We start from the raw sequence: 12,760 nt of genomic DNA on the forward strand, positions 1-12,760 counted from the left end.
GATCTTATGTAACTAATATATTTTTTAACCATGAATAAAAATAAGATACATTTTATGAAATAAAAAATTTGATTGATAACATTTTTTCTTTAAAAACTTATAAGAAAAAATCATTTTCAGAAACGAAAAAGGAAGGAAATAAATTTCAACTAATATTACCTCTTTTACTAACCGATTTTAGATAAAAATGATAATAAATTTAATTTTGGTGAACATTTAATTAATTTAAACTAAATTTTAAAATATTAAAATAGCATTACTTTGAAAGATATTCTGGTCATCTCTTAAAAAAGGTGTCTTAATCGGGTATTGGAATTAAATCTTATTTTCGAATATCTAAAAGTTTTAATAGGTATTATAATTTTCAATTAAGGAAATAGTTTAGGTGAAAAATCTCAGTTTTTTTATGTTTTTCATTAATATTTCTAAATTTAAATATTTCGTACATTATCAAACTTAAAACATTTAATTTACCTTATTTCAAGTAGATTAAAGATTAAATTTTATATTAAAATTGTTTACAATTACAATATTTATCATATTTTCCTTTTTTGTTAACATTTTAGCAGATTAGTTTATCATATACTTTTGCCAATAGTTAAATTTTATTCATAAGGTATTCATAAATAGATTATCCAAATTTATGAAATTGTTATATATCACTTATGTTATCTTTCAACCGATATACAATTTTTGTAAATTATATTAAAAGATTGCATTTTCTTATACACCGTTGAGGTAATGTCCGTGATTGATCAATTTAACGGTTTTAAGGAAAATATAATATATACGTACTTATATTAAAATCAGACCTAATTACTATTGTATATATTATTTACTTTCTATACAGTTAAAATATACAAATCAACACGCAATTTAACTTTATAGAATTAAAATTAAAATATACAAGATTATTATGTTTATCCTATACTATTGAATACCAAATATTAATACAAATCCAATTATATCTTTAGTTTAAAAAATATCATCCGTGCGAAAGCACGGGCCATCCTCTAGTATATAATTAGATTAACCAACGGAAGGGGTTTGTGTGACAATGCCATTGTCATTGACACGAACATAAACCCTATCGCAAACGAAAACAGCCAAGACAATTGCATTTTCAGAAATGATCTTAGCCGTCACTTTTGTGTTCTCTCTATCGATGATCTCTTTTGCTTCTTCTCCTCTTCTCCCAACCAATTCAGGCCATGAGCTCTTCATCCCTTCACCTGCAGTATCTATACATGCATATACACATTGTCACATAATGATATTTTTGTTACTAAATTATGATAATTTGTGATTGATTATTATACCTATGTAATTGTCTTAAAGTATTTGTAAATTATGTGCAACTTTTTTAACAAAACATATATTTGATGTACGTTATAGAAAGTTTAGGAATTATGTCAAAATAAACATAATTCAAAATAAGTCTATAGTACTTTATAAAATTGAAACCCTATCTTGAACATATATAATATATATACTACCTTCGCATATATCCGACATTTTCTCTTCTCTTTTTTTTTTTTTTTTTTTTGATTCTCTCTTCTTCTTTGGGATTGAGGTTATGATTTTATGAAGTTTGTAAGAGAACCCAAATGACTATTTATAGAGAACTTTGTGGTGGCTATCCACTTTCTTTAGGATATGTGTACATAAAAAACATTTAGAAAAAAGAGATATTTGTACGTTTTTGACCCAACGTACTTAATACTTTTCTCATAGATGACAAAGCAATTGAGTTGAATCATTCATTGTCCAAATCAATTATTAAAATCATTTATGAAAATTGACTCTAGTTTGGACAATGAATAATTCTCAATATAGATTTTCATAAATCATTTATGAAAATTGACTAAAACTAGGTAAGATTTGGACAGTGAATGGTTCAACTCAATAGCTTTGTTGGCATCTTCCACGTCAATAACTAGTCATCTACGAAAACTTCTTTATCCTTACCACCAAGCTCCTTCGCCATCTATTGAGACAAAAGAATACAGAGAACTAAGTAAAGACATGCCACAACGAAAGAAGAAATATAAAGAGATGGTGATATGCTTCTCAAGATATATAGATCCGATAAAGGATTAGGAGGTTAGGGAAAAATATATAGTTAGATCTACTTCTCGATAAAAAATAAATTAAATTACATTTCTTTTTTTAGATCAATTTAAGTTACCTTTCTTATTTTCTATTTTATATTAGTTACTTTTTTTAACATCAATTTTTGTTGATACAAATTTTGTATCATTTTAAAAAGTGATCTTATAAAAAAATAACAAATAGATCAATTATCTAAGCGATGTAAATTTATATTTTATATCAATTTTCTTAAAGTGGTATAAACTAATAACAATTAAATCAGTTTTATTTAATTGATGTTAAATTAGTTAATTATAACATCAACTAATATAATTGATATGCTAAGTTGCTTCATTTACAAACAAATAATTTAAAATACTATCACTTACTTTTGTGATATAATTTAAGTGATACAAAATGATTTTTTTTTGTAGTGATAGTATATATTTACTCCTCATATTACTACTATCTCAATCGTTGAACTGAAAAATACCATTTAAATAATATAGGGTAGATCTAAATGTATAATTTTGTGAGAAAACCTTATAATAAAACTAATATGATATAAGATTAAAGATCTAACACTAATCTGATATAAGATTAAAGATGTGTATATATATATCTCATATATAGAATGATCACAAAACATGCAAACAATAAAATAACCACCCAAAAATATCTTACGACCCTTAACATAATAAACGCCTCATATATGCTTTCCTAGATTTACATACATCAACCTCGAAAACCATATAGTATACACCAAAAACGTAATACACATCTATAAGTATATAAAACTTGATAATCATAAGCCAAGTCGCAGCTCCAAATCGATCTCATCTCCTTCAACCACGACATGTTCTCTCCTTGTAGCCATAGAGCCGATTCTCAAGTGTTGGATGTAGTTCGAGGTGGTGGTCGTCGTCCTCATCACGACGGAGTCTACTTGCTCGTAGCCGCCACGATCAGACGCCACGTGGAAACATCTACGAGCTTGTGAGAGTGCCACGTCAGCATCGTTTTGCACCTTGGCTTTGTTGAGACGGTCACGTCGATGGATGTTCATGTGACCACCTAAAGCTTGTGCGTTCGTGAAACCTCTTTTGCAAAAAGTGCACTCGTACATTCGTCTAGTCACGGTGGAGGACGACGACGTATGACGGTGCCGAACGGCTCCGGTGTCGGATGATGTGGACGACGATGATCTCTCACACTCCATATTTATATATATGTTACTTCCACCTATATATCGAGAGATATTTTTGAAGAAACCCTAAAAATAGGACTGACTTTGAGAGAGAAGATGAAAGATGAAATAAGTAGTAGTCAAATGTATAGGGTGCATATAAGGATGGGTTTTTATGATATATGATTAGATATATTTTAACTAATCATACTTTTGTTGTTGTGTGTTTATATGTTTGGAAGACATTATTTGGCATTTTGTTTCATGGTATATATTTTTATCGATATGTTTAAGAAATTATCACCGTGTATTGTGGATTTTGTTTTTGTTCTAATGTATTATTTAGTAGCTAGATTATAATGTAGCTTATGATTAATTATTCACTTGCCAATAATAGCAAGTATATATATAGCTAACTCGAAAGAAGCAAAGGTATATCATACCATTAAGTTTAATTGTATCATCATTTAAATATGCTACCTCCGCTAAGTCTACTTAATCTATAATACAAAATCTAATTTTATGACATGTGATTTACATATCACACAAGTATAATGAAATCATTTTTTTTTTCTTTTAGGTTAAGAAACTAATGTTTGCTTTCTTCTCTCGTTCTCGTAGTTTTGCTTTACGTTAAAAAATTTCCAACTATTATTTTGGTCGGAAATCGATATATTTTCTTGTAGTGTACAATACTCGTATTCAAAACAAGAAAATAAAAAAATGTGAAAGAGGCATAACGAAAGATTTGATTAGAAATCACATAAAAAATGAATTAAGTCAATCTTCGCAGTAATCCAATAAACTGAAATCCAAATAAACCTCAACTAAACTCTTCAATTAGTCCACAAAATTACAAGAAATGATGACAATTAAAAGGCAAAGGGAGTGGTTTAAAATCAATCGTGTTTTGTTTTATTTCTAAACATTCCTTTTGTGTTTGTCTTGTAATAGCCCATCGTTTTGTCGCAATTTGTTCGGCACATAACCAAACTTTAATAGTTTAAACTCTCTCCACTGATCCTGCATGCTTTTTCTACTATACGAAATATATATACACTACAAAGAAACATCAAACATGGTGAAATCCTGTAAAATATTTCACAATTTTTTCTACCATTTTCTTACTATTCTTATACAAAAAAAAGAAATTTCATAGGAATTGGAAGTAAAATTTTAAATCCTAAAAAAATTTGTGGATATTAGAAGAAATTTGATTAAAAAATGCTCTGCGATCAATTTTTACGAAAAAGACACAAATTTATTCATGAAACGGATTATCATATTCAAATGATCAAAAAACGCATTGTTATTTATTTTAAAAGTATATTTAAGATATAAACATTCTAGAACAATAATGAAATATTACATAACTTAACTCTATATAGACTCGATGTACTGAAGTTTAGAGTTGTATTTATTTCCATGTTTTTATCCTTTTCTTTTAGTGATATGTAAAGCAAAATAAAATACTAAACTATAGTTTACGTGCCAAAGAAATACACTAATTTTTTTTTATAATCATAAAAAATATTTATTTTTTAATGGACAGCTCTGCAAAACCAAAGGTGTCATTTGATAGCAACTCGAGTACTTTGATTCGTTTAATTACTGCCACATCATTGGTTGATTACGTTATGCACACAACTAATCTGGTCTCGATCTTTATATTATAAACCTTATGTTGCTCATTGCACCAGTGGTCCAGTGGTAAGATAGTACCCTGCCACGGAACAGTCTCAGGTTCGATACCCGGCTGGTGCAATTTTGTTAAAGCTTTAGTTGTTTTGTTTTTTGGATTTTCTTAATATAGAGAATGCTTAAACAAAATTCTGAATCTGCAAAAACTACTACTCTGTATAGGGCTGGTCATAAAAACCGAACCCAAATACCCAACCCAGAACCCGATCCAAAAAAAACAGGTTCGAGTAGGGTACGGGTATGCCTAAATAATGCTATTGGATTTTATATTGTTACACATGTTGGTTCGGGTTAGGATCAAGGTAATACTCGTTACCTGAACGAATACCCATAAAACCCAAACAATATACAAATATATAAAATATTAACAATATTTAACATTAATATCATATAATTATCCAAAACCATAATTATAATTTTAAATATATCAATTAAATTTATACCTAAATACCCAAAATATTCAAAAGTTATTTATTACATATGTCAAAATTTAGCAAAAATTATTTAAATTTATCCAATTTTTAAAGATTTTTTTGGATACCCGATTGTTTGGATAGTAAACAGGTTCTAAAATTTGTAACCCGAACCCAAAAATACCCAAACCAAAACCGAACTGAAAATCTAAAATTACTCATTATGGTATATTTTCCTAAACCCATATAACCCAAACCCGAATTGGTCCTACCTGAACCGACCCGAAAACCCGAATGTCTCAGGTTTATGAAACGATTCAAGAGTTTTGGTGTTTTGTTTCGTCTTGTGCTGCTGAAACAATTGCTAAAAGAGACAGTTTCAATCACATAAGTCGTGTTTAAGAACTAATAATAACTCATTACCAGAGATAAGATAAATAACTTGTATCATTATTTACATAAACAAAAAGACAACTAATAATGACTAATACGTCTCTCAAGTCATCGGAACAACATTTTGAGCTCCTCAAGTCTAGCAGATCGGACTTCTTCATCGGTCAAAGCTCCTGCGATCATCCGCTGCTTCCTCGCTTGAACTTGCTGCATCCGTTCCTCCACTGTACCCTATACACAATCATCCAACATAAACCACTATTTTACTTGTATAAGAGATACTTCTTACGGTGCTTAGAGACTTGAAAACATTTCAGTTTATATGGTTGTTGTTACCTTGACAATGAATCTTCTGACGCAAACTGTTCGTTTCTGCCCGATTCGATGAATTCTCATGATTGCTTGCTCTTCCACCGCTGGATTCCACCATGGATCCTAAGAGTTTCAAGAAATATAACCAAAAGATCAGTTCATCATATCAAGAAGATTTCAAAACAAAGCTTGAAGAGAGATGGTACCATTAAGAAGACACTTGAAGCTGCAGTTAGATTCAAACCAACTCCTCCAGCTTTCAGAGACATAAGCAGAATCTGATACATCACAGAAGCATAATATGTTAAGCTCTCTGTCCGATTTAGACAATAGTTTAAATGTTAGTTAGAAAATTATCCAATCACTTACTGTTTTCTGTTTGGTTTCATTGAACTCTTTCAAAACCTTTTCTCTTCCCTTCTGAGCTAGCTTCCCATCGAATCTAAGAAACTCGAATCCTTTTCTTCGCAGTGGAATCTCCAAAAGATCCAAAAATGAAGTCCACTGGCTAAAGACAATACTCTTCTCGCCTGAACCAGATTTCTTGATTTTCTCTAAGCACTCGAGAAGCTCTGTAACCTTCGAAGACTCCTTCCAGTTTTTTACCACATCAACACGGAATATACTATCCGTCGGGCATGAGATCAGCTCGGTTTTTTTCAGGATTGTCCTGCAAATTGGGCATTGACCACAAGACGAAGACCGCCAGCTAGAAAGGAGACATTCTCGGCACATTCTATGTGCACAAGGTGTGAGAATGGGATCATCTGCAGACTCCAGACAGATTGGACACTCTTGGCTATTTCCATCGCGCAAATCTTGGATTACTCCTTCGATATATGCCCGAGAAGGAGCGTTTTGGGAAACAGAGTCAGAGTTGTTATCAAGAAACCTCCTTCCAAGGCTATCTAAGTCAGCGTACTGTTGTGAATCTGCTCGGCTGTAAATTATCTTCAAGTATTAGAATCCATTACAGAAATAAAAAGAGTCTATTGAATGTATTTTTGCTTTGTACCTCATAACTAGAAAAGGGTGGTTACAACATTGGCGTAGACGGAGGAGGAGCTCGAGGATGTTTGCATAGTTGTGCAGAACTTTTCCTTGTGCCACAAACTGGTCAAATTGGACCTATTTCCAAACAAAGGAGAATGATATACATTTAACAAGACATCATAAATCTTTAAAACAGATTAGAGTATTGTTTAAGCTTCTGACAGACTTTATTGTGCTTAAAGCCTTGAACTATAACACTTACTTTGGATCTCTTGAAAAGAGCGGTATAGAAGTCCCGTTCTGCTTCAGATTGTTCACATTCAATGACTTGGACATCGGTTGGAGGAAGTTCAAGGATTAGACTGAAAGTTTGCAGAAAAAAGAGGAGGGACGTTAAGCATAAGACAAGCAAAGAACAGACAAAAAGAGAAGATTGAAACAGAGTAAAAACATCTACCTTCCTTCTTTGTCCTTTGTTTCCTTTGTTCTTCTCAGCATTAATGGCCTCAGAATTGCCTTGATCAACTTCAGTCCTCGTGGATCACCATTTTCATAAGGCTTCTGAATCAACTTACTCCACCTATAAAGACACACACACATACATGAATGGTTAAGTTAAATCTATAAGCAATATATAGCAACGAATTACATGGTTTATGTGACATCTCGTCATACCAAGCCCAATTGCACCATGGTTCGACATGCAGGAAGCATAGAAGACTGTAAAGATCTTCGAGTTTGTTCTGCATTGAAGAGGTATTGAGTTAGCTAGTGCCAAAAGAGTATGAGCTCATAGTATCTAATTATTAATTCCTTGTATATCTTACTTGTAAGGGAGTCCCAGTGAGACACCATCTGCAATGTGAGGACAGCTCAAATGTAGCTTTAGCAGCTTGAGTTTTCCAAGATTTGATTGTGTGAGCTTCATCAAGAACAATCCTGTACCAATCAATCCTGTGGAAGATACTGTTCACCCTATCCTGCATGTCATGAATCTCAGAATTTTAAGTTCAACTAAACAGGGAAAAGACGCTTTGGAACAAAAAAACTGGCACAGAATACTATTCTAACCTGCTTGTAAGCCGAGGTTAAGACACCATAAGTTGTCAAGACCACGTCATGACACGCTATTTCTTTCGCATCATGTGTCCTGTCCCCTCCATAGTAAACTAATACAGACACGGTGTCAGGCTTTGAATGAGTCTCAAGCTCGTCCTGAAATAAAGTGAAACTCCATGAGACTTTTTTAAAAACTATCAACTCTTTAAACTATCAAAGGATTAAGAAGAAACAGCAATTAAAGCAGTCACCTTCCATTGGCTTAACAATGCCATGGGACAAATAATAAGAGTGCCTCCTTTTGCCTTCACAGATATTATTGCGGTATGACTCTCCTTACTCTTGCGAGTATCTGCATTAACATCTGCTGCCATGTCATCTACATTTTCTGGGTTGCCTCGGCCTGGTCGCGCAAGTATTAGTGCTATTGTCATCACAGTTTTTCCAAGTCCCATGGCATCTGCCAATATCTGCAGACAAAATGTTCAAATTTTAACCAAATCCACAAGTGTAGAATATTTGCCACAAGAGAGGAATACATGTGTTAGGATGAAGATTCAGAGTGATCAAGAAACATACTCCGCCTCTTGCCATCTGTGTTGCTGTTGGAAACTGGATTGTTGCTTCACCACTGAAGATGTTCACATATATCGAAGGCGCCCTCCTGAATAAAATGCATACAAATTATATTAGATCAGATAACATATATGTTTCGCAGTTCATTTTAAATATTTGAGATAGGACATACTCGTCACATATTCGATAAGCCTCCCAGCAAGGATGTAGAGTTTCAGCTGCCTTTTCAACATCAATTCCTTTTTCAGATTCTGACATCCAGTAGAGAGCTTGTTTCTGGTACGGTCTCAGGTTACACGTGAGTGTACTTGGAGCTTCCATTTCCTAAACGATGGAAAGAGAAAATGATATTAATATTATTGTTTTCAAGAGGACAAAAAAAAAATTCTGGTGAATCTTTCACACCTCTAGGTTATATATATCTGCATCGCCAACAATCCGATTCGTAAATGACTCAGGAGCATCTTCTTCATCTTTGTTCTGCTCCAGAGACTGTAAACAACCTTTTCTTCTTTTCCCTATCGCCAACAATGCTGCTCTTTCATCAAAGTCATCCTGACCAATGAAATGCATAGCTTAGTGTTCCACCAAACGAACAAAGAACTTAAAATTCATAACGGCATAATTACGCTACATACATACCTCCAAATTCAGTGAACGCTTACGAGAGTTAAGTTCCTCAGGAGTAAACTCCGCCTGTTTGAAGAAATAAATGAGAAACAGAAAAGTAATGGACTGGAAACATGATTCTAGTAGGCTCACAAAGGTATTGAAACATAGAAATGTGGTATAGACCTTTTGATAAGGTTTAATTGTCAAGTGTTTAAAAAGCTGGAGAAGAGGATGAAGCGTAGAATCAACATTTGGGGAAGAACCAATCCGCCAAGTGGATTTGCTTACATCAGTGAATATCGAGCTGTGAATGTAAAAACTGCAATCCAAAAGCCATGTAAGTTTCCAACAAAACTATCAGTCAAGCATGACAATCAACTAACACAAACAAAAACAATAACTACCTGACATATAACATAATTTCTTGCATCATTGTAAGCATCGTTGGTGCCGCTACACATCTTCCAAGCATTTTGACCTCACCAGATCTCAAAAGGCACACAGCCCAATTAGACCACTCCATCGGAAGCCTACCAATCTAAAGGTTATATAGGCCAAGAAATGCAATCAATTAATAATCCCTTCAACTGATTTGTCATGAAAAAATTTCAGCATTTTACAACATAAAAGATGTCAATTTCTTAAGAAACAGAAACACAAATTTTGCTGAGCATCAAACAGTTGCTAACTATCAAGAACACTAATGGACAAATGAAAGTAAAATAGTATACGGCTTACCTCTCCACATCTTTTGGTAGAGAAACGAACAATATTTGGGATTTTCCAATTGAGAACAGAGGAAAATGTGAAATTCACAATCTCGTTGTCTTCTAATTTCCTTCCTTTGCTTGTAGAAGTAGCCGTAACAAGTGACCTCCCAACCAAATACCAATCTTTCTCCACTGGAAAATCCCCGTCTTCCACGTTCACCTTTCTTGCTTCAACCGGTTCCTTCTTGACATACACCGATTTCTTCTCACCACTAAATTTCATGTCTTTCACTTGCAAACTCAACTTCACAGCTTCCACCTTCATTTCCTCAACAGGTTCCACCTTCACAGGAGCAAAACTCATCTCTTGTTTAACTGCACTATTCAGATTCTCCGATTCCAGATCAATAACTTCAGGGATATCCAACTTCTCCGGTTTCACAACTCGAAGGGGCGTCGGCGCCAGGATACAGCTTCTGAGACCAAATGGAACAGATGGTTCCATCTCCATTTTCCTTCTTTTGGCTGAAGAACCATCCGAATCACCAGACGAAAAGAGATCATTCTCTTTCTCATCTTCCTGCAACAACCCATTAATCTCACTTTTCTCACCTTGTATTACTCCAATCACCTCTTCTTCCAACCTTGTACCTAAATCAGGCTCTTCCTTAACCACGACACTAACAAACTCATAATCAGAACCTCTCGAAACCGTCTCAGCCACAGCTTCCGCTTTCGAATCAACGATCATCTCTTCTCCTTCTTCTTCTTCTCTCTTAACAACACACACTTCAGATTCCACTACCTCTACCTTCACATCACAATCATCACCTAAAGCACTCGAAACAATTTCCACCACAGACTTTTCTATAAACTCAACAATCATCTCTTCTTCTTCTTTATCACTAACCCTATTATCTAAATCCGCCGCCCTAAATGAATCAGACTCTACAGTCTCTTTACCATCACCACTTACCTCGTCTTTCCCCGGTAAAGTCACCACAACACCGAAAGGTTCAGACTTTGAACCAGAAACAGTCTCGGCAATGCTTGTCTCAGCCGATGGAGCTGATATTCGGACACCGGTGGTTGTTCTGACGACAAGAGAGGATCCGTCGACCAAATCTGGAGTGGTTTTACAATCATCGGAACTACTCGAAACAGCTTGTGATTCTGTTATCCGCATCTCCACGTCATCAACGATTGCCATTTGGGAAGAAAGCGAGAAGAGAGTGTAGAGAGAAGGTGGCGAAAATGGTGAAAGAGAGTGGTGGTGGTGAGTGGTGGTGGTGATGGAGGTTTAGGGTTTTAAAATAGGAATTGGGTCTTTTGGGATTCCGATTTTGGCGCGAACTGTAGCGAGTTGGTTTTGGGTAATTAAAGGAAGTGGCGGGGTGAATTTTTTTGGAGGCAAAATTTACTGTAAAAATATCGCCGTTAATTACTTTAATTTATCAAATTACGGTATATTTTGGGATATTTAATTCCCTTGCAGAACATAATTTAATTCTATACATTATTAATGCCATGTTAAACCCCTTATTTATGAACCGCTCTTTACCTTTTTCTTTGTTTTAAATATAAATTAAATTACTTTAATCATATGAACTCCTCTTCAATCTCCCTTTTGGAGATACTCTTTGAAAGTTCGATTTATTATAATAATCAATTTTGGTTTGTAGTTTTTACAGGTTAACTCGTAATATGTAGTTATGTATAAGTTTTTTTTCTTTTTCTAAACTGAAAGTAAAATACAGTACATCAAGTATAAGTTCACTTACACATTCAATCTCTTACAAAAGTTTAAAATGCAAAACTCTATTTATCTTCTTTGAGTCATATTTATGTAAACGCAAACCCGTTCAGTCATATTTGTGTACAATATCATTATATTTTCATTTTTGTAGAGTTAAGATATTAATAATACTTTAAGTTTTTGTAGAGTTTAAGTATTAATATTCTATAAAGCTTAAATAAAATATTCTAGTATTTGAAGCTTTTTAAAGTTTGAATATTTTAAACGTTTTTCAAAAAATATGAAATTTATAATATTTTAAAACTTCTATTTTTTTAATTTTCTTAAATAAAGATTCGGACGAAATCGAATAAAATTTTTAATTTGGATGCCTAAGAAATCAAACTTCAAACTCATTTGTACCTGAGAGGATATTAGTCCTCTTTACAATAGTTTTGAACTATTATCTAAAATTTTCTACCTTTATGTAGATGTTGTATATACATTTTCTTTATTAATTGAGTGATATACGTCCGTTTAAAAAAATTTAAATGCAAATTATGCGGAAAAAATTTGTATTTTTACTATACATATGTTTTACGTAATAATATATTAAAAGAAAATAAGATTATATAAATATATTGGAGAAAGATTCGATTTATTAGAGAGAGATTTTAGGAAATTTTCTTGATATAATAAATTTTTGTTTCCAATTTTGCGATTTGCTTATAATTTAATTACAAAATTTACTTATAAGTTTTGTTATTTATTCAAATGGCAAAGGGTTAACTATGCAAATATTACAAAATAAAAAGTTATAAGCCAAAATAGATTTTATTACAAAAAGTACTTCAAAAATGTTAAAATAGACATATTAAATGAATGAAAAATTGGTAAGTTTTTGTTTATTAAGTCGTGCAATTGATATGTTGGGTAATCCTAATAGTGAGACCAGTGCATGCACTTTTAACATTGACCT

General features: G+C 32.9%; 3 protein-coding genes and 1 non-coding gene across 5 annotated transcripts; 1 reads left to right on the forward strand and 3 right to left on the reverse strand.

The window, feature by feature from the left end:
• Positions 1 to 947: 947 nt before the first annotated feature.
• Positions 948 to 1,515, reverse strand: LOC17875188 (glu S.griseus protease inhibitor). The gene is made up of 2 exons (XM_006281342.2): positions 1,497 to 1,515; positions 948 to 1,241 (listed from the first exon to the last, which is right to left on the reverse strand). Exons 1-2 carry the CDS (start codon positions 1,513 to 1,515, stop codon positions 1,030 to 1,032), a joined length of 231 nt encoding a protein of 76 aa, XP_006281404.1. The 3' UTR covers positions 948 to 1,029.
• A 1,197-nt stretch (positions 1,516 to 2,712) lies between these two features.
• LOC17875489 (zinc finger protein JAGGED) lies at positions 2,713 to 3,435 on the reverse strand. Its single transcript, XM_006281955.2, has one exon. It carries the CDS (start codon positions 3,308 to 3,310, stop codon positions 2,897 to 2,899), a length of 414 nt encoding a protein of 137 aa, XP_006282017.1. The 5' UTR covers positions 3,311 to 3,435; the 3' UTR covers positions 2,713 to 2,896.
• Positions 3,436 to 4,970: 1,535 nt separating this feature from the next.
• Positions 4,971 to 5,041, forward strand: TRNAG-GCC. The gene has a single exon. It is a non-coding gene; the product is annotated as a tRNA-Gly (tRNA).
• A 715-nt stretch (positions 5,042 to 5,756) lies between these two features.
• On the reverse strand, positions 5,757 to 11,329 carry LOC17875223 (DNA repair protein RAD5B). 2 transcript variants are annotated; one of them, XM_023777720.1, is made up of 18 exons: positions 10,075 to 11,329; positions 9,741 to 9,874; positions 9,520 to 9,655; positions 9,367 to 9,420; positions 9,130 to 9,279; positions 8,897 to 9,048; positions 8,728 to 8,812; positions 8,400 to 8,618; positions 8,161 to 8,304; positions 7,917 to 8,069; positions 7,765 to 7,832; positions 7,547 to 7,669; positions 7,352 to 7,451; positions 7,112 to 7,224; positions 6,466 to 7,036; positions 6,303 to 6,374; positions 6,121 to 6,219; positions 5,757 to 6,015 (listed from the first exon to the last, which is right to left on the reverse strand). In XM_023777720.1, exons 1-18 carry the CDS (start codon positions 11,254 to 11,256, stop codon positions 5,893 to 5,895), a joined length of 3,678 nt encoding a protein of 1,225 aa, XP_023633488.1. In that variant the 5' UTR covers positions 11,257 to 11,329; the 3' UTR covers positions 5,757 to 5,892. The 2 variants fall into 2 exon arrangements, with proteins under 2 accessions (XP_023633488.1, XP_023633489.1); XM_023777721.1 differs by having other exon boundaries at positions 5,968 to 6,042.
• Positions 11,330 to 12,760: the final 1,431 nt, after the last annotated feature.

The sequence above is a fragment of the Capsella rubella genome, unplaced genomic scaffold (genome assembly GCF_000375325.1).
Source record: "Capsella rubella cultivar Monte Gargano unplaced genomic scaffold, Caprub1_0 scaffold_8, whole genome shotgun sequence".
Lineage (NCBI taxonomy): Eukaryota > Viridiplantae > Streptophyta > Magnoliopsida > Brassicales > Brassicaceae > Capsella > Capsella rubella.